We start from the raw sequence: 19,616 nt of genomic DNA, 5'->3' as shown, positions 1-19,616 counted from the left end.
CTGCGGAGCGTAATTCTAGCCATTTTCTTTCACCACAGCCACGAGGACGGACTACATCGACGCTCTAGCTCCGCAACCTCTATGGTATGCAGGTCAGGCGCCTTAAAGGAGTGCCGCTTTATCCCACAAGTTCTATATGGGGGGGAGGGAGCAAACTATGCAAAATAAGGGCCTCTCTATCCTCTATAACATCTATGGTAGGCAGGGGCGGAAGCTAAAATAGACTATGGGACCACTCTCTCCCCCAAATCGCTATGGCAGGCCGTGGGAATAGCCTCTAGGCCGTTGGCTGCCCTCTATGGCATCTTCAGAGTTCACTGAACACAAAGTCCTTAAGAAGCTAACATCCGCGCTCTAACACCTTGGAGGGAGCCTGTTGCCAAAAGACAGGACATTGATTTTAAAAATAAATTAAAAATAAACAGGGTCCATTTTAAAATACCTTTTTTGAGCTTGTCTATTGCTTTTTAAAACCATCTTTTATACATGCTTCTTGCATTTCATGAAGCAGACAGGATCCACAAAAGCATGTTAAAATAAATTTAATTAGTTTTTAAGACTAACAAGACTGTTGTTTTGGCTGCTGCAGATTAACGCAGCTGCTACCCCCTAGAAATAATCATTTTATTGTTGCACAGTGTGCATGTGCATCATTAAATGACAATAAAATATGGGGACAGTTGTTCACTGTGCCAGAACTATCCCATTAAGAGTGCCAAGACTGTGTATGCTCCCACAGAAGTTAGTCTCCACCCAGCTCTGCACATCGAACATTACCGCAGCCAAAAAGGGAGGGTTGCTGGGGCAGGGGCGGGGGGTGTTAAGCTGCTCTAATAAGCTCCCCACCATCAGAGCACATACTGATGCTATAGGTCTGCCTGCAAACCAAGGCAGGGCCATTACGAGATGTTTGGGATCATTTGCGTTCCTGTGCCTTATGGGAGGACGGAGCACCGCTACTGATTCAGAACGGAAGGCGAAAGTACAGGGCACCACAGAGGCAGCAGATCGAGAGGAAGAATTGCTGAGACAAGATAGCACCTTGTGCTAGGATGAACTCCAGGGTGGGCAAGAATAAGCCTTAGAAAGGCTAGGGCAATGCTGATGCACAAAGACCAGCTACAGTGAATTCAATAGCCCATCACATGGAGCAGTACATGATGTAGTTAGAAGGCAGGGGGAGCGAGAGAAGGTAGATCTGGATTTACTCTCTACTACTTTGTTGTTGTAGTTTTGTGCTGCACTGTTTTCATCCTTTGCTGCTGGTTTTGATGTGCCAGTTTTGTCAGTGTATGCTTTTAATTTACCTCTTGTGCCATAGATCACCAAGGCACTCGTTGTTGTTGAACCGCAACAGCAATGATTCTTCCCACACCCAGCCTGCTGCCCTAAATTATACTGCTGAAATGAACGCTTAGTGATCACTCTGAATGGATTCTTGTGTGTAAGGACTGTGAGCTCCATTCACTTCTTGGTACTCAAAACATATTCCAGGGCTCAGAATTCTGTAACCTGTACACCAGACTGATTGGTGGATTCCAGAACTCTAGTAAAAAAAAAACACTACAGGGTTGTAGTGAGAAAAAAATGACTGCCCCCCACCACCCAGGGTGCGGGGAGAGAACAACATGTGTGCCATCCTGAGCTCTTTGGGAGAAGGGTGGGATAAAAATAAACTTTTCCCAAAGCTAGACAGAGATCATCACTGGACTTGCAAGAAAGAAGCTACTATGGGTGGTATGGTAAAGCAGGGTCCCAGAAGGACAGTTATACCACTCTACTCCAGACACGCACCAAGCAAACCCCAGATGTATCCAGGGATGTTCTAGCTGGAATCCAAAAATTATACCTGGGCATCAGAAGCGTATTGTGATAGAGACACTCAAACTGTGGCAGAGGACCTGGCCACAAATGAATACTTTATTTAATGAGGTTTTGGAGGGGTGGGGGTGTCATCCTTGAGACAACTACAGAAACTTCATTCATTCCCCTGCTGAAAGACTGCTTGCTTTTCCCTCCCCCTCCCTTTATCTTTTGTGTCATGTCCATTAAAATTGTAAGCCTGTGGGCAGGGACTGTCTTGTTTTTATGGATTGTCTGTTAGCTGCTTTGGCAGCCTTTCTTGCTGACAAACTATCAGACTAGCTTGCTTATAGGCGAGACTACCTTATAGCGACTCAGACCATTTGTCCATCTAGCACAGTCTCGTCTACTCTGACTGGCAGGGCCTCTCCAGGGTCTCAGGCAGGGGTCTTTCCCAGCCCTACCTGGAGATGCCGGGGATTGCACCTAGGACCTTCTGCAGGGAAATCAGGGGCTCTACCACCAAGTTACAACCATTCTCCTAAAAATTAAGTAAGATTCCAATCCTCATGAAATACAGGGCTAAATGAAATCAGAACACAAGAATATGAGAAGAGCCCTGCTGGATCAGACCAAGGATCCATCTAGTCCAGCATTCTGTTCACACAGGGGCCAGCCAGCTGTCGACCGGGGACCCATGAGCAGGACACGAGTGCAACAGCACCCTCCCGCCCATGTTCCCCAGCAACTGGTGTACACAGGCACACTGCCTCTGATCCGGGAGGTAGCATAGAGATATCAGGACTAGTAGCCATTGATAGCCTTTTCCTCCAGGAATTTGTCTAACCCCCTTTTAAAGCCATCCAAATTGGTGGCCATCGCTACATCTCCTGGTAGCACATTCCATCGTTTAACTGTCCTTCCTTTGATCTTATGGGTTCTAGTATTATGGGAGAGGGAGAAAAATATTTCCCATCCATATTCTCCACACCATGCATAATTTTGTACATCTCTATTATGTCTCCCCTTACTTGCTTTTTTCCAAGCTGAACAATCCCTTTCCTCGTAGGGGATTTGCTCCAGCCCCCATGATCATTTTAACTGCCCCTTTCTGCAGTTTTTCCAACTCTACAATATCCTGCAGCTGCAGCTTCCATTTGTTTTACAAGTTGGATGGTTAGGGAAGGGCCATAGCTCAGTACTGGAGCTGTTGACAAAGAGGGGAGCTGGACACCTCCCAGCCCCCACAAAAAACCATGTAGTGCAAAATACAGGAGCGGGGGGGACTTAGCAAGACACGGGGGGGGGGGGGAGAGATGGGGTGTGAAAGGGAAGCCAACCTCCCCTGCCCCTCCAATTCTTTATTAAGAGCACCAATACATTCCCAGAATGAGATAAGGACGACAGGCAGATCTGCACGATGCTTCTTGCATGTCAGAAAGTCACTGCAAGTTTTTTTTTTTAATGGTGTCATGTGTTTCACAGGGTGCATGTTTCCGCAAAGCTGCTCCGTTTCCAGCTGCCACTTTCCCTGCCGCCTATGGCGATGTCCAACATTCAATTGGCGGAAAAAATGTGTGGGTGCTCCAAAACACGTGGGGTGGGGCACCTTCGCAGCAACTGCTCCACCGAGCAAAACAGACGAGGGTTCCTGGCTGTGCGGCATCACAGCAGCAATGCGCAAACCAGCCCAGCCTCTTTCGTGGGGATGTTCAGGGAGCCGAACACAACAGCGGTGGAAATTAAGAAGGGGAACAAAATTATAATGACAATAATTACAATAGAAGATGTATGGATATATGGGGAGAGGGCTTCTTCCCCCTCCCCCTTGTTATCTGTTGTCTCAAGGACAGAGCCTGGCTGACAGGCGCATGCGGGTGCTCCACCTCCCCAATTCATTGCATGCACCTGGGGCTTGGTTGTCTGTCCCATGTTTTGACTTGATGGGACAAGCAAGCAGCCAAGCGCCCCTCTCCAGCCATGTCGATGGTTTGGAAGAGTCTCTGCCGCCCAAAAAAAAGTGCTGTCCCGCTTTCCCCCTGGGCGAGGGGAAGGTGCCGCCGACCCTGCCCAGCTTTCCCTACGGGAGACCACTCCTGGCTCATACTGTCGTCTCGTCAGCCTTCTTGAGCAGCTTGGCAGAGAGCAGGGAGTGCAGGGCAGGGTGCAGGTGCCTTGAGTCCGGAATCATCAAGCGGACTTTCTGATTGGTCCTTCGCCACTCTGAGTACAGCTGGCAATGGTAGCGGAATGACACCTGGCCAGCAGGGGGTATGGGAAGGGGGTGGAAAAAGAGAAAGGAAGAACCATCAGGAGGAGGACATCAGTGGGGTGAGAGGGCACATCCCATGCATTTTTATTGATACATTTTGTAACAAAATGGTGTTTTTCCCCCTTTCAAACATTGCCTTTTTGATCGGTTAATGTTTATCATGAGCTGCCTTGGCTGCAGTAGACTACAGAAAAGTGGCATGTAAATAAATGGTTATACAAAAATATGTACCGTGCTTCTCCTCTCAAAAAGGGCATCATTCAAAGTGGCTTACAGAATATAAAAATAAGCATAAGAACAAGAACCCATCTCTAAAATACAATAATCACACACACACACACACACACACACAGCATCAAAAAGTGAGAACATAGAGAGGCCAAACTATCAATAACTTAAGCAACAATATTATGTAATCAATGACAACACAATATAAGGTGTGTATTGAAAGGATGTTTTTAATTGTTATATTTATTTATTAGTGTTGTTTGATGATGAGGATGATTGATATGAATCGCTTTGCGAGATAATAATTTCGGAAAAGCAGGATAAAAATGTAGCATATAAATACATTGTTGTTGTTGTTGTTAGCCACCTTGTCCTCCTAAGAGAACAGGTAAGGTGTAAATCTTTTGAAATGCACACCCTGCCTTCCCCAACGTGGCACCCTCCAGACGTGTTGGACTACCACTCCCAGCAACCCCCCAGCCAGGCCCAGGTGTTTGCAGGAGCAAACCCCTGGGACCTTCAGTATAAGCTGCCTTTGTCCATTTTGTATTGTCTACCACTCCAACTGGAATTGGCTCCCCAAGGCCTGAGAGACAGAGAGAGAGAGAGAGAGAGAGAGAGACAGACATATGACCCTTTCCCATCAGTTGGGATCTTTTAAACTAGAGGTGCCACAGACCGAACCGAAGAACTGTCCGTATCCAGCGCCAATGCCTGAGATGCAAAACCCCACCACCTCCCAAAACCTATGGAAGACAGGTCAGGACATGGAGAAGCGGCACTGCTGTCAGGCCGACCACAGTATTTGGCAAAACCAAATGGGCGGTTGTTAGGAAGGAGGCCGGGGCGGAGAAAGAGAATAAACGTTTGGAGCTTTCTGCTACGGAGAGGGGATTGCTACTGAAGTTGCATGCTGTCGAGACTTCTTACCTCATCTTGCCTTGGATACCAAGCACAATCCCAAGGTCCCAAATTCCCAAGATCCCCAGGTAGTCGCGCTGGGCCTGCTTGGTGAGCTGCATGCAGAGTACAACCAAGCCACAGAGACTGTCCACCACAGCAAGGAAGAGAAGAGAAAACCGGGGGGCAGAGGAGTCCCACTGTGGAACTAGGGGCCATTCCCCAGCCCCTGCTGGCACCGTCAGTGTCTGCTTCCTCTTGTGATCCCCAGGAAGCCGGACTTTGGATCTGCCGTGCATCCTGGAAGTTTGGCCTTGCGATACGCATTCCGCTCGCATCCTCCAGCCCCTCCCATCTCCCGATCGTTGCCCCCTCTGTTTCCTGTGTGATAACAGCCTCCCTGCCCTGGTGATCAGGCCACTCCCCGCTTCTCTTTCTGGTCCTTCCTCAAGGCCAGCTCTAGCCTCAGGCAGGCTTCACTCCCCACTGTGCTGATCTTCCCCCCACTACTCATTGGACTCCCCCAGCTGTTACAGGTGTAAGGTGATAAATCTATGGTTTTGGTTCGTTTTTGTTTTTTAAAGAAAAATTTGAAATAATGATGGGCAACACACAGCTCACAGGCTGCATGCTGGCCATTTTTGCAGCCGCCGCAATTGCCCCCACCCCCATTGCTACCGCCATTTACTGTGATGGCAAAAAAGCCACCGTTTCCCCCGTGTGTCTTAATTTTGAAGGGAAATCGCTGCTTTTTTGCTGCTGCCACACCAGCAAGTTTCAGGAGCAAGATCAGCTGTGCAGTGGCAACCATCCTGGCAGGGCTAGAGAGGAAGACTGGCCCCCAGACCCGCCGAAGTTGCCCGCCCACTTTTAAACAACCATTTCAATTTTAAAATTAGGTTATTTTTCTTCTCTTTTGAACACCATAAATAGCACATTTCTCTCCAAGAATGACTCGCTTAATGTTAAATAATCTGAACAGCATAGATGAGTTAATACATATGGAACTGTGTGTTCTGTAACACAAAGAACCAGCGAGAGGGAAGGCACCAATTATATCAAAAACAGAGGAGAAAATATTCTCAAGTGCTAGAAAAAAAGGCTTATGAAAACCTTTTTCCTGCTACTTGCTCTTCTGTTTTTTGATATTCTGTAACACAGCCTTCCTCAACCTGCTGCTGTCCAGAGGGTTTTGACTGCAGCTCCCATCAGCCCTGGCAAGTGGGGCCGATGACCAAGGATGATGGGAGCTGTAGTCCACCAGCCTGTGTGGAAGGCTGCCCTACTGCAACCAAGCCAAAGCACGTACAACTGAACAAAATGGCATCCTGCTTTCCTCCCCTTTCCCTTTGGTTCCCCCTATGTTGATGTTGAGAGTGTAAGCTCCTCGAGGCAGGGACCTGTCACCATGAACACCGATGGCACGATCTAAATGATGGAAACACAGAAAGCTGCCTTATTCCAAATTGGAGCATGGGTCCATCTAGCTCAAGATAGCCTACACCAACTGGTAACAGCTCTCCGAGGTTTTAGACGGGGGTCTTTTCCAGCCCTACCTGGAGATGGAACCTGGGACCTTCTGGATGCAAAGCAGGTGCTCTACCATTGAGCTCTAGCCCTTCCATTTCACTAAGATTCCAGTCCTCATGGTTCTGAATAAAGGGCTGATTTGAACAGGTACATCGGAAGCTGTCTCATAGTGAGTCCTTCTAGATGGTGATTTCTCCTAGCCCTACCTGGACATGCCAGGGATGGAACTTGTAACCTTCTGCATACAGAGCAAGGGCTTTACCGCTGAGCTACTGTCCTTTCCCAAATAACGATAATAATGCAACAAGAGAAGAGCCCAAGACAGACAAACCTGCAGGTACACTCACCAGTGTCCAGAGGACATAGATTGTGAAAAGTGCTATGGTCAGGGCGATCAGGCCAATAGCCTCCAGGCGACTGTTGAACTGCAGGTGATCTTGGGCGCCGCGGAGGCACAGCCAGCCCGAGATAGCGGCCAGCGGGGTGATGAAGAGAAAACATAACACGTCGCAGCAGAGTGTCCGCTTCTCACTGCGTGGTCCGGGATCCTTCAGCCACTGCAGGGAAGATGGTGGGGAGGAAGAGGAATGTCAGGCAAGGAGGGTGAAATAATTGGCCAGAAATTTTTTTAAAAGGGAAAGAGAGCACTCCTGCAAAGTGGCAAATGTCAGCAAGCAGAACATTATAATTCCACCTTGCTCCTCTAACCAATTTTTCCCCTGTACAGCCCACAACCACAAGTCATCCTAATGTAACCTCCTCCATGTGGAACCCTCCAGGCAGGAAAACATTTCACTTCGGGATTAAGACCCAGGGAAGGGCGAGATAGAAGGGAATCCAGCTTGCTCCGAGCCAGACAGAGGCCAGCAAGGCCACAAGATGTCTCTCTCCTTTGCAAGCCAATCTGGCCCTCCTGGGGTCAGAATCCAGCCATCCTGGGGTCAGAATCCAGCCATCCGGGGGTTCCCCAGACACCCATGCCCCCTTTCACTGGCCCCATCCCACCCCCTTTGCTTGATCATCAATCTTTTGGTGATATCCCAGCTTTTGTGCAATTTATTCCCCCATTCTAAAAGGCCGAAATGCCTCTACTAAGGCTTAGTACCTGGCAGGAAGAGTGTGTTAAGCTAAAATATGCTGGCATTATTGGTATTTCGGCCATGCCCCTTTTCCCTTTGGCCCTACCCACCACTGGAATGCGGCCCCCGAGAGTTTCTCCAAAATGGAATTCAGCCCTTGGGCTAAAAGAAGATCCCCACCCTGAGTTACAGGATCGAACCACCCTCCCCACCCCCAACTCCAAGCTGGTGAGGGGCCTTGGCAATGCTGGAGGGGATAACATCACAAGCATGACACCATAAGCAAGACCCTGCCCCTCCCTGTGGGGGAGAGGAAGAGGGGCTAATGGAGACTTGAGGCCAGACACAATTTGCACGCCCCTAAATTTGCTCTACTGACGTTTCCCGATTATGTTTGCCAATTTAAGGCGGCCTTTCCCGATGCGGTGCCCTCCAAATTCTTTGGACTACAACCCCGTTAGCAAGGCCAATAGGTTAGGGATGATGGGAAATGTAGGCCCTGCCATCTGGAGGGAGCCATGCTGGTGGGGAAGGCGAGTTTACAGGGCACTCTTGCTGTCGGTGTTTCCCACTTCCTGCCTGCGACTACTCCCTTCCCGCCCCCAGCAGCAAGCAAAGGAGGCGCACCCACCTCTGTCAGAGGCCGGGGCCACCGCTCCACAACAAACTCCGTGTGGCAGAGCTCGCAGTAGCTCGTGTTGGAGGAGGAGAGCCACTTCTCCAGGCAGCTCTTGTGTACGGCCCCCAAGGTGCCGGTGCAGTCGCAGGGCGAGAGCAGGCCCTCTCCGCTCCCCCCTTCGTGGCAGATCCGACAGATGGGGCCATCGCTGCAGGGAGAGAGAGGCAAATGGCAAGGGGCTGAAACCCCCACCAGAGGCTAGTGCAGGACAGCAGTCTGGCTCATAACGGAGGAAGCAGGGAGAACCCCAGCCCTGCAGAAGAAACCCTCGCCCCTGGGCCGTGAACCAGAAAAAACAACTGGCTAACTTGTAAAGTTTCTAGTTCCTTTATTTTATTTTTATTTTTATTATTAAATTTATTAATCGCCTATCTGGCTGGTCACCCAGCCACTCTGGGCGATGTACAACACACAATAAAAACAGTTTAAAACAATAAAATTCTACACTAAAAACATTTTCTAAAATACCCTAACCCACCCCAAATGCCTGCCTGAACAACAGCGTTTTTAATGCACGACGGAAACTCATTAAAGAGGGGGCATGACGGAGTTCCCTAGGGAGGGAGTTCCACAGAGTGGAGGCCACCACAGAAAAGGCCCTCTCCCTCGTCCCCACCAGTCTAGCTGCCCTGGCTGATGGGACAGAGAGAAGGCCATCCGAGGCTGATCTTGTTAAGCGGCCTGTCTGGTGCTGCTGGAGGCGCTCCTTAAGATAGGCTTAAGTTCCTGTGACAATATTAGAGAACCCCAAAGGTCCCAGGCTTGGACCAAGCAAATGCGCCTCTGGTGCATTCCTCGGGATGTCATGCTCCGCGACCGACACCCCAGAACGGGCTTGCCTGTCCTCCGCCCTGACATGCCGACTGAGGCTTGGCCACCAAGGGCTGCTCCGCCCCTGCCTCAGATTGGCCTTGACGCTGAGAATGCCTCCCTGCCACAGATCCTTTCCTGAGGAAGCAGTCAGCGCCCTTTCGGCACATGGAGCCAGGGAGGCGCCCCCCCGAAGCATGTCTGCAAGGGCTCTCAAACTGCTCTGCACCGGCTGTGCCCGCTTGATTTCAAGCAGCCTTCCCCACATCGGCACCCTCCAGAGGCACTGGATTTCAAGTCCCATTGTCCCCAGCCTGGCTGGGGGCAATGGGAGTTGTTGCCCAACGCCTCTGGAGGGTCCCGGCTTGGGGAAGGCTGCAGGATATCACTTTAAACAAGGCTTTATTCTCTGTAGAGAGATGGAGCTAACCATCTCAAGGTCTAAGCTGGTGTCGTCACACCTGGAAGCTCCTCCCTGCCCCAGAAAGGCTGGGTGTTCAGGGTCGGGGAGCAGATCCTGAGCTGAAAAATCACCATGCGGCCTTGTCTTCCTGGGATCTCGATGCCCGATGAACCCCCTGCTTGCTCCCAGGGGAGGGTATATTTCCTGACTCGGGCATCACGAGTCACAGTCTATCGCTGGCGCCTTTAGAAACCCAAGGCCCTTTTCAAGCACAGAGCTAAAGGAGACCATCAATGCTGCTTTCATTCCTTTTGGGTGGGCATCATCCTCTCCAGCCCTCCTACTCCACACCATCCTGAGAAGTGGAAGACTATCAAATGAACTCAACCCTTCAAGTTCAAAGCTTGCTCAGCCAGGATGCTTTGGACCTAAACCGATCTGCCTAACTGGGGAAGTTGGGGGTTGCATTCCCCAGGGCTCACCATGCCCCAGCTCCATCCCTTGGCCAACCTGGGGGCGCCTCATCCTCACCTTTGTGTCCCGAGGGCTTTGATAACGGTTGTGAGCAGCCGTCCATCCTTGGCCATGACTTGGGTGACGTACTGGGGGCACCCAAGGTCAGAGTCTTCCACCAACTTTGATAAGGCAGCGCTGCCCAGGCAGTCACACAGCAAGCTGGGGAGGTGGCAGGAGTTGCCAGTGGTCATTGCGAGGGGGGGCGCGCCAGCTTCAGAGGCCAGAGAGTAGAAGCATGATAAGCCTGAAGTGACAGAAAGAGAGATGCGGGTCAAAACAGCTTCTGAGGCAAGGCCTCGCTTGTCCCTTTGCTGCCCCATTCGGCCAGGGTGTGTGTGTCTCCACAGACAGCCCCCACCTCACTGCTGCTCACCAGTTTCCATGCATACAATCTCCCCCCTGCCCTGTCTCACTCTCCCTCATGCACACACTTGCTTACCTTTACAGGCCATCTATTACCCATGAGTTTATTACTTATGCATTTATTTAAAGTATTTTTATCCTGCTCCTCAGTGTCGGGAGGTCGCCCCTGCAGCCTTCTGAGCCCCTCAGGTAGCCAGAATCAACACACAGACAATAGGGATCTTTTCCAAGGCTTTATTCCCATTCAACCTAATGATGCTTACAGATGCTAATTGCTTGATCCTCTGAGTGAGACCTAAGAGAGCTGCCTACTCGGGGGTTCTAACTTTAGGAATCAGTTGATCTCCGTTTGGAGGCGGGAAACCTCTGAACCTATGGGCTAGGAGGAGAGAGTCTACCCCTTTCCCGTGGGGCATCGGGGCGCCGCTGTTGCCGTCGCGCCAAGTGGCCTGAGCGCCTCCTCTCGGCGCCCGCCATCTCCCGCTTGACGCTGCGCCGGCGCCTAGCATCCAGAAACTGCTATTGCGCCTCCCTCTCCCTGCCAGGGTCACTATCATTCTCAGGAATGTGAGTGCTCTCCCCCTGGCTGCTCCTCTGAACAGCGCGCAGGTTCCTCTCCTGCGGTTTCTATCTCTTCCTCAGAATCAGAAGTGCTTTGGGGCTCTCTAGGCTCCGATCCAACCCTGACACTCAGCCACAAAGGCTCCCAGAACAGCTTACAATCAATCCATAAACAAGATTGTCCCTGCCAGCAGGCTTACAATCTAAAAAACGTGCACAACACACAAGGGAAAACGGATAGGGAGGGAAGAGGAAAAGAGGGAAGTGGGGCACTGGGAGCATTCATAAGCATTTGGGTGTATGGGTGTGTGTGTATTTCATGCAAATTTATGCAGATCTTATGCACAACTGAAACTCACCAACTGAAACTTATGCAATGAATTAGCTAAGATTTCTTGAACAGGGTGACTGCCTTACTCAGAAATAAATCACACAAAATCAGACAAATCCTCAACAGTTGTGCAGCCAACAAAGATAACACATCAGCAAGAGCTCATGGAGGGACAGAGGTATACAAGGGGGAGAAGGGGGGGAATCCTTTCCAGCAGACATTGCCTGCTGCATCTCAGCAAATTAAAGAACGAACGGGGAAAAACTCTCCCAAGAGCTCTCTACGCTCCATTCAAATGGATGTTCCATGCATCAATTAGCAACAAGATCCAGGAAGGGATGTACAGTTGTTCCTAGAAGCAGAGCTGTTCTTTAGTACATTGACAAGAAATCCTTTGGACAGCAACACTGACAAGCCTCTGTCGCCTTTTCTTCACTTGGATTTTTGAGCACCCCATCCAGCTCAAAGAGCTGCCGTAAAGCTAAAAACAGCCATAAAGCTAAGAACTTGTTCAAGAGTAGTAAGTATACCCATTTATTAAAAATTAGCCCATTACTGATTAACACTTTTTAAAACAATATTTTTACAGCATTTCCAGAAAATGAACAGGCTCAGACTTTGTAATCGCGTAACACAGAGCTGGGGAACCTCTTTCAGCCTGTGGAGCAAATTCAATTTGGAGACGCTCTTGGGGGACCACACTCCAGTGGTGGGTGGGGGCCGAAGGTAAAAAGGGCAGGGCAAAAGGCACGGGGTCAAAACACCAGCATATTGTTGCTTAAAGCTCTTACTGCTTTAGCTTAAAGCTTTCAGAGAGGCACCTCAACCATTTACAGCGGGGGGGGGGGGGGAGTATATGAAAGCCAGAAAACCACCACACTATCTGTGGTTGAGGGAAAAGGGAAGGAGGCATGGCCATCTAGGGAAGGAAAGGTGCTTCGGAAAGGAAAGGTGCTTCATAGGTGTAGGGAGCCACTAAGAACACCCTGCTATGGAGCCATTGAGGTACAGCAAGGGATGGGGGAGCTGTGGCCCTCGAGAACTTGTTGGACTACAACTCCCATCATCCCTGAGCACTGGCTGGGGCAGACATTAGCTGGAGTCCAACTTCATCTGGCCATATGTTCCCTACCCCAGAGGTAGAGGCTTGGTGGTAGAGTTACAAAGGTGCTCTCTGCTAAGGAGCAGTCAGGCACCCCTTGATGCCAACAGAACTGTCCCAAGGCACACAATGCAGTAACCATGCTGATGCTAAGTCTAGATCCAGTCTGTGCTCCAAGCCCCGCGTAAGCCGCCTCGGGTTCCACAGTGGCAGAAAGGCTGGATATTAATGCACTAAATAAATTGACAATTCGGGGGGGGGGGTGTCTCCCAAGGATCAGACAATTTAGGCTGCTTCTCGGTGTCATACTGGGGTAGCCCCTGCATAATTCACAGCTTTCAAGAAATAACAGGAGGACAGATGGACAGCAACTGTATTCAGAAACCCAGCGGATTGGCAAGAGCCCATGGGATACAGATATTCCTGGATAACTGTAACCTATCGCTTAATGATCAAGAAACCCAGCTGAAGACTGAGAAGAGAGCACTGAGCATTAAAAGGGTGGAGATTAATTGAGGCATTTTTGCCTATCCTGTTTTCTCTTGGAACAAGAGTGGGAAATTCTCTGCAGCAGCATCCTTACCTAAAGGAACATAGGAAGCTGCCTTATACTAAGTCAGACCACTGGTCCATCTAGCCCAGTATCATCCACCCTGACTGGTAGCAGCTCTCCAGGGTTTCAGCTATGGTTAGTTCTCTAAAAACAGGTTAAGATTCCAGTCCCCATAATTCTGAATAAAGGGTGGACTGAAACAAGAGCACAGGAAGCTGATTTCTACCGAATCAGACCCTTGGACCATCTAACTGAGTATCGTCAACACTGACTGGCAGGGGCTCTCCAGTGTTTCAGGCAGGAGTTTTCCCATCCCTTCCTGGAGACAATTGAACCTGGGACCTCCCACATGCAAAGATGGTGCTTTACCACTGAGCTACGAGCCTTCTTTTAAAAATAAAGATACCAGTCCTCATGGTTCTGAAAAAAGGGCTGGTTTTAAATAGGAACATAGGAAGCTGGCTTCTACTCAGTTAGATCCTTGGACCATCTACATGTACTGGCAGGATTCTCCAGGGTTTCAGGCAGGATTGTTTCCCAGTCCTGCTACTTGGAGATGCTGGGGATTGAACCTGCGACCGTCTGCATGCAAAGCAGAGACTCTACCACTGAGCTGTGGCCCTTTCCTAGCCTATCCTTCACCCCATCCCATTTTCTACCTCCCAATCAAGCACTCCCCACAACACACACACACTCTTAACACCCCCCACCCCCAAAATGCCACACGCCCACCCCAATTCTTGGCCTTCCACTCATCCCCCTGCTTCATTCTTCACACTGCACAAAATACAAACACAGAGAAAGAGAGATGAGGCACCACCTTCAATGGCTTTTTTAAAAAGGTTTATCAACAGCCATTAGCCATGGAAGCCAACTGAATGTAAACTGGACACTGGCCTAGATGGGCTTTTCACCCAATCCAACAAAGGCAGGGTGGTTTCCCAACCCCTCCTTATTAATTAGTGTACTTAATTCATTTCTATCTTGCCTTTCCGCTACAAATGGTGCTCAAAGCAGCTGATGACAAGAAAATATAAGATCAAATACAAAAATATATTTAAAACATAAAAAGCAAATCAGTTAAGAGGTTAGATGAATTCATGGAAAAGGAGGAAGAGGCCTACCATGCTGGCAGGGGAACGCTGGGAGTTGCAGGACTTTTTTCTGTCTAAATATGCATAGGATTATGCCCTAAATCGAACTTCCAGCTACAGACGCAGTCTACACCTGTGTGGTAACCGAGACAGTACATCTCCCAATACCAGTTGCTGGGGAATAGAAGCGGGAGGGTGCTGTGGCATAAATTTCCTGTTGCGGGCTTCCTGTCAGGGCCTCTGGTTGGCCACAGTGGGAAAAGGATGCTGGATGAGATAGGCCTTTGTGAGACGATCCTGCACAGCTCTTCTGCTGTTCTAACGAATATCAGGCAGAGAGGGGACAGCTATTGGCTCCAGTGGGCTTCCCCTCCTTGGATGTTCTTAGTTCTTGGAAATAAGATATTGAGATAGAGGGGAACATAGGAAGCTGCCTTAGTACTAAGTCAGATGACTGCTCCATTCAGCCCAGTGTTGTCAACACTAACTGGCAATGGCTCTCCAGGGTTTCAGACAATAGTCTTTCCTAGCCCTACCAGGAGAAGCCAGAGATTGAACCTGGGACTTCCTGCATGCAAGGCAGGTGCTCTGGCATTGAGGCCCTTAAATATAAGATTCTAGTCCTCATGGTTCTGAATAAAGGGATGATTTAAGTAGTATAGGAAGCTGCTTTCTACTGAGTTAGACCAACTTGATAGTATCTCCTACACTGATTGGCAGCAGCTCTCCAGGGTCTCAGACAGCGGGTCTTTCCCAGCCCAAACTGGAGATGCAGGGATCAAACCTAGCACTTCCTGCGTAAAAAGCAGGGGCTGAATCCCTAAGCCACGGCCCCTCCTGGGGGTGGGGGGCTTTTTGCCCGACAGAAGGCCGCCATTTTTACCTTTCCTATTATGGAGGGATTAGAGCCGGGATGGGCAAGTTGTGGTCCTCCAGATGCTGTCCACCGACAACTCCCCCTCAGCCCTAGCCAGCACAACCAATGGGGAGGAAGCATGGGGGTCTAACAACACCTGGAGGAGGGCTACCAGGTGCCCACCCCTAGTCATTAGAGAGATCCATGGAGTCAGGGGAAGTCTATCAACACCTCTATGGCCACGAAATCTAAAGGGGCGGTCTAGCCCTGAATACGAGGCACAAAGGGGCGTGGGCTTCCTCCACCTGACTGATCACTGTTGGAAACAGCATACTGGGCTACGTGGACGTCCTGATACAACGAGGCTTTTCTTAAGCCCCTGCCCGCCCGACTCCAGGTGGACCTTTCAAAACCCCCCACCCCACATCTGCAAAGGCCCTCCAGCTCCCTCTCCTCTTCCTGCACCACCTGTCACTCAACAGCCAAGCCCCGCCCCTTCCCCTCCGTTACCTGCGCCCCGCCCCTTCCGCTAGAGCCCCGCCCTTCCAGCATCGCCAGGGCCCGGTCTGCCCCATCTTCCCGGGAGGGCTGCGGGGAGCAGGAGGCGGCGACCGCTCTTACAGCCTCCGCCTGCCTCTGTCAGCCGCGTCCGCGGGAGCTGCGTACCCGACTGGAAGCGTTAGCCACCAATCAGGGCCGAGAACGATCCGGGATACTCCGGAGGCAGCCAATCAGCAGCCTCAAAGCGAAGGAGCGCCCTCCTCCTTTGGGGAGGGGGGGCCAAGCTCGCGCAGGCGCAGCAGCAATAGCGCGAGCCGTAACGGTCGCCAAGTTCCAAGGGAGGGAGTCGCGAAAGGGCGTGACTTCCCCAAACGTCGGTTATGTCCCTTCGCTCGCGCTGTGCCACAGTAAAGAGGCAAGGGGAAAACAACAAACTAAAGGATTTCACCCTCCCATTCCCGGTTCTCTTTCGAATAAGTACGCTATTACCCTCCCATGCTGGGAATCTCTACGTAGATGACACAGTGAATTAAAGCAAGATCACAATTAAGATCTGTTTGGTCTCCCGTTTTAAGGATAAGCCCACTCTGTCCTATTTAGACTGTGGGAATGGCCGGCTCAAAGTAGGTCACTCTGGTTTTTTGCCATTCCGTTTTTTAGAAACGGTTAGCATTTTCTAGCCCTTGGACTCCTGTTGATTTTTAACTTTGGTTTTAATTTGGTTAAACTTTGTATTCCGTTTTATATTATGTCTTTATACTGTATGGCTTTAAGCTTTATATTGTGAATTGCTTGGAAAGCTTTGACTGTTATTGCACAGTATAGTATAATAACCCCTTCATGGATCATTGCCTTGTGGCAAAGGGGCTTGCATGACTCAGTGAAGCCATAAGCTATGCCGTGCAGGGCCACCCAAGACGGACATGTCATGGCAGAGAGTTCTGACAAAATGCGGTCCACTGGAGAAGGAAATGGCAACCCACTGCAGTATTCTTGCCAAGAAAACCCCATGGAACGTATCACAAGGCTAAAAGAGATGACGCCGGAAGATGAGCCCCTCAGGTCGGAAGGTGTCCAATATGCTACTGGGGAAGAGCAGAAGGTATTTCCAAGTAGCGCCAGAAAGAGTGAAGCGGCTGGGCCAAAGCCGAAAGGACACTCAGCTGTGGATGTGTCTGGTGGTGAAAAGAAAATCCGATGCTGTAAAGAACAATATCGTTTAGGAACCTGGAATGTCAGATCAATGAATCAAGGCAAGCTGGAGGTGGTCAAGCATGAGATGGCAAGATTGAACATCGACATCTTGGGAATCAGCGAACTCAAATGGACAAGCATGGGCGAATTTACTTCAGGTGACCATCATATCTACTACTGTGGACAAGAATCCCTTAGAAGAAATGGAGTAGCACTCATAGTCAACAAAAGGGTGGGAAAAGCAGTACTGGGGTACAATCTCAAAAACGACAGAATGGTCTCAGTACGAATCCAAGGCAAACCATTCAACATCACAGTAATTCAAGTCTACGCCCCAACCACTGAGGCCGAAGAAGCTGAGGTTGATCGGTTCTATGAAAACCTACAACACCTTCTAGAACTAACACCAAAAAAATATGTCCTCTTCATCATAGGGGATTGGAATGCCAAAGTAGGAAGTCAAGAAATCACCGGGATAACAGGCAAGCATGGCCTTGGTGTACAAAATGAAGCAGGACAAAGGCTAATAGAGTTTTGCCAAGAGAACACGCTGATCATAGCAAACACTCTTTTCCAACAGCACAAGAGGCGACTCTACACATGGACATCACCAGATGGTCAATATCGAAATCAGATTATGTCCTTTGCAGCCAAAGATGGAGAAGCTCCATACGGTCAGTAAAAACAAGACCTGGAGCTGACTGTGGCTCAGATCATGAGCTGCTGCTTGCAAAATTTCGGCTTAAATTGAAGAACGTAGGGAAAACCACTAAACCATTCAGGTATGACCTAAATCATATCCCTTATGAATATACAATGGAGGTGAGGAATAGATTTCAGGGATTAGACTTGATAGACAGAGTGCCTGAGAAACTATGGACGGAGGTCCGTAACATTTTTCAGGAGGCAGCAACTCAATCCATCCCAAAGAAAAAGAAATGCAAGAAAGCCAAGTGGCTGTCTGACGAGGCTTTACAAGTAGCTGAGGAAAGAAGGGAAGCGAAAAGCAAGGGAGAAAGGGGACGATATATCCAACTGAATGCAGAGTTCCAGGGAATAGCAAGGAGAGATAAGAAGGCCTTCTTAAATGAACAATGCAAAGAAATAGAGGAAATGCAAAGAAAACCAATAGAATGGGAAAGACTAGAGATTTCAAGAAAACCGGGGATCTCAAGGGAACGTTTTGTGCAAAGACGGGCATGATAAAGGACAAAGAAGGCAGGGACCTAACAGAAGCAGATGAGATTAAGAAGAGGTGGCAAGAATACACAGAAGAACTATACAGGAAAGATCTGAATGTCCCTGATAGCCATGATAGTGCGGTCACTGAACTTGAGCCGGACATCTTAGAGAGTGAAGTCAAGTGGGCCTTAGGAAGCATTACAAACAACAATGCTAGCGGAGATGACAGTATTCCAGCTGAGCTCTTTAAGATCCTAAAAGATGATGCTGTTAAAGTGCTGCACTCAATATGCCAACAAATTTGGAACACTCAACAGTGGCCACAAGACTGGAAAAGGTCAGTTTACATTCCAATTCCAAAGAAGGGCAATGCCAAAGAGTGTTCAAACTACCGTACAATTGCGCTCATTTCACATGCCAGCAAGGTGATGCTCAAAATCCTACAAGCTAGGCTTCAGCAGTATGCGAACCGAGAACTACCGGAAGTACAAGCTGGGTTTCGAAGAGGCAGAGGAACTAGAGATCAAATCGCCAACTTCTGCTGGATCATGGAGAAAGCAAGAGAATTCCAGAAAAACGTCTATTTCTGCTTCATTGACTATGCTGAAGCCTTTGATTGTGTGGATCACAACAAACTGGCAAATTCTGAAAGAGATGGGGGTACCAGACCACCTTACCTGTCTCCTGAGAAACCTGTACGAGGGTCAAGAAGCAACAGTAAGAACCAGACATGGAACAACCGATTGGTTCAAAATTGGGAAAGGAGTACGACAAGGCTGTATTTAATTTATATGCAGAGTACATCATGAGAAACGCCGGGTTGGATGAATCACAGGTCGGAATTAAGACTGCCGGGAGAATTATCAACAACCTCAGATACGCAGATGATACCACCCTAATGGCAGAAAGCGAAGAGGATCTAAAGAGCCTCTTGCTGAGGGTGAAAGTGCAGAGTGCAAAAGCTGGTTTGAAACTCAACATTAACAAAACTAAAATCATGGCATCTGGCCCCATCACTTCCTGGCACATAGAAGGGGAAGAAATGGAAGCAGTGACAGATTTTATTTTCTTGGGCTCTAAGATCACCACAGATGGTGATCGTAGCCATGAAATTAAAAGACGCTTGCTCCTTGGGAGGAAAGCTATGGCAAACCTAGACAGCATAGTAAGAAGCAGAGACATCACCTTGCCGACAAGGTCCGTCTAATCAAAGCTATGGCTTTCCCAGTAGCAACGTACGGCTGTGAGAACTGGACAATAAGGAAGGCTGAACACCGAAGAATTGATGCTTTCGAACTGTGGTGCTGGAGAAGACTCTTACGAGTCCCCTGGACTGCAAGAAAGTCAAATCAGTCAATCCTAAAGGAAATCAACCCTGAGTGCTCATTGGAAGGACAGATACTGAAGCTGAAGCTGAAATATTTTGGCCACCTAATGCGAAGAGAAAACTCTCTGGAAAAGACCCTGACGCTGGGAAAGACTGAGGTCAAAAGGAGAAGGGGACGGCAAGGATGAGATGGCTAGATAGCATCACTGATGCAATGAATATGGACTTGAGCACGCTCCGGGAGAGAGCGCAGGACAGGAAGGCCTGGCGTGCTATGGTCCATGGGGTCACGAAGAGTCAGACACAACTGAATGACTGAACAACAACAAAAA

At 49.3% G+C, this 19,616-nt stretch overlaps 1 protein-coding gene across 2 annotated transcripts; it reads right to left on the bottom strand.

The window, feature by feature from the left end:
• Positions 1–825: 825 nt before the first annotated feature.
• On the bottom strand, positions 826–16,234 carry LOC146334109 (E3 ubiquitin-protein ligase MARCHF2-like). 2 transcript variants are annotated; one of them, XM_084825232.1, is made up of 5 exons: positions 15,591–16,234; positions 10,236–10,464; positions 8,444–8,639; positions 7,081–7,290; positions 826–4,060 (listed from the first exon to the last, which is right to left on the bottom strand). In XM_084825232.1, the coding sequence occupies exons 2-5, from the start codon at positions 10,409–10,411 to the stop codon at positions 3,905–3,907; spliced, it is 738 nt and encodes a 245-aa protein (XP_084681358.1). In that variant the 5' UTR covers positions 10,412–10,464; positions 15,591–16,234; the 3' UTR covers positions 826–3,904. The 2 variants fall into 2 exon arrangements, with proteins under 2 accessions (XP_084681358.1, XP_084681359.1); XM_084825233.1 differs by lacking the exon at positions 15,591–16,234 and adding an exon at positions 14,255–15,533.
• Between the last annotated feature and the right edge of the window lie 3,382 nt (positions 16,235–19,616).

Source organism: Heloderma suspectum, chromosome W, assembly GCF_057233095.1.
Source record: "Heloderma suspectum isolate Gila_16-S chromosome W, 16-S_ref, whole genome shotgun sequence".
In the NCBI taxonomy this organism is placed as follows: domain Eukaryota; kingdom Metazoa; phylum Chordata; class Lepidosauria; order Squamata; family Helodermatidae; genus Heloderma; species Heloderma suspectum.
The sequence above is the reverse complement of the archived record's forward strand: the minus strand, read 5'-3'. Positions and strand labels throughout refer to the sequence as shown.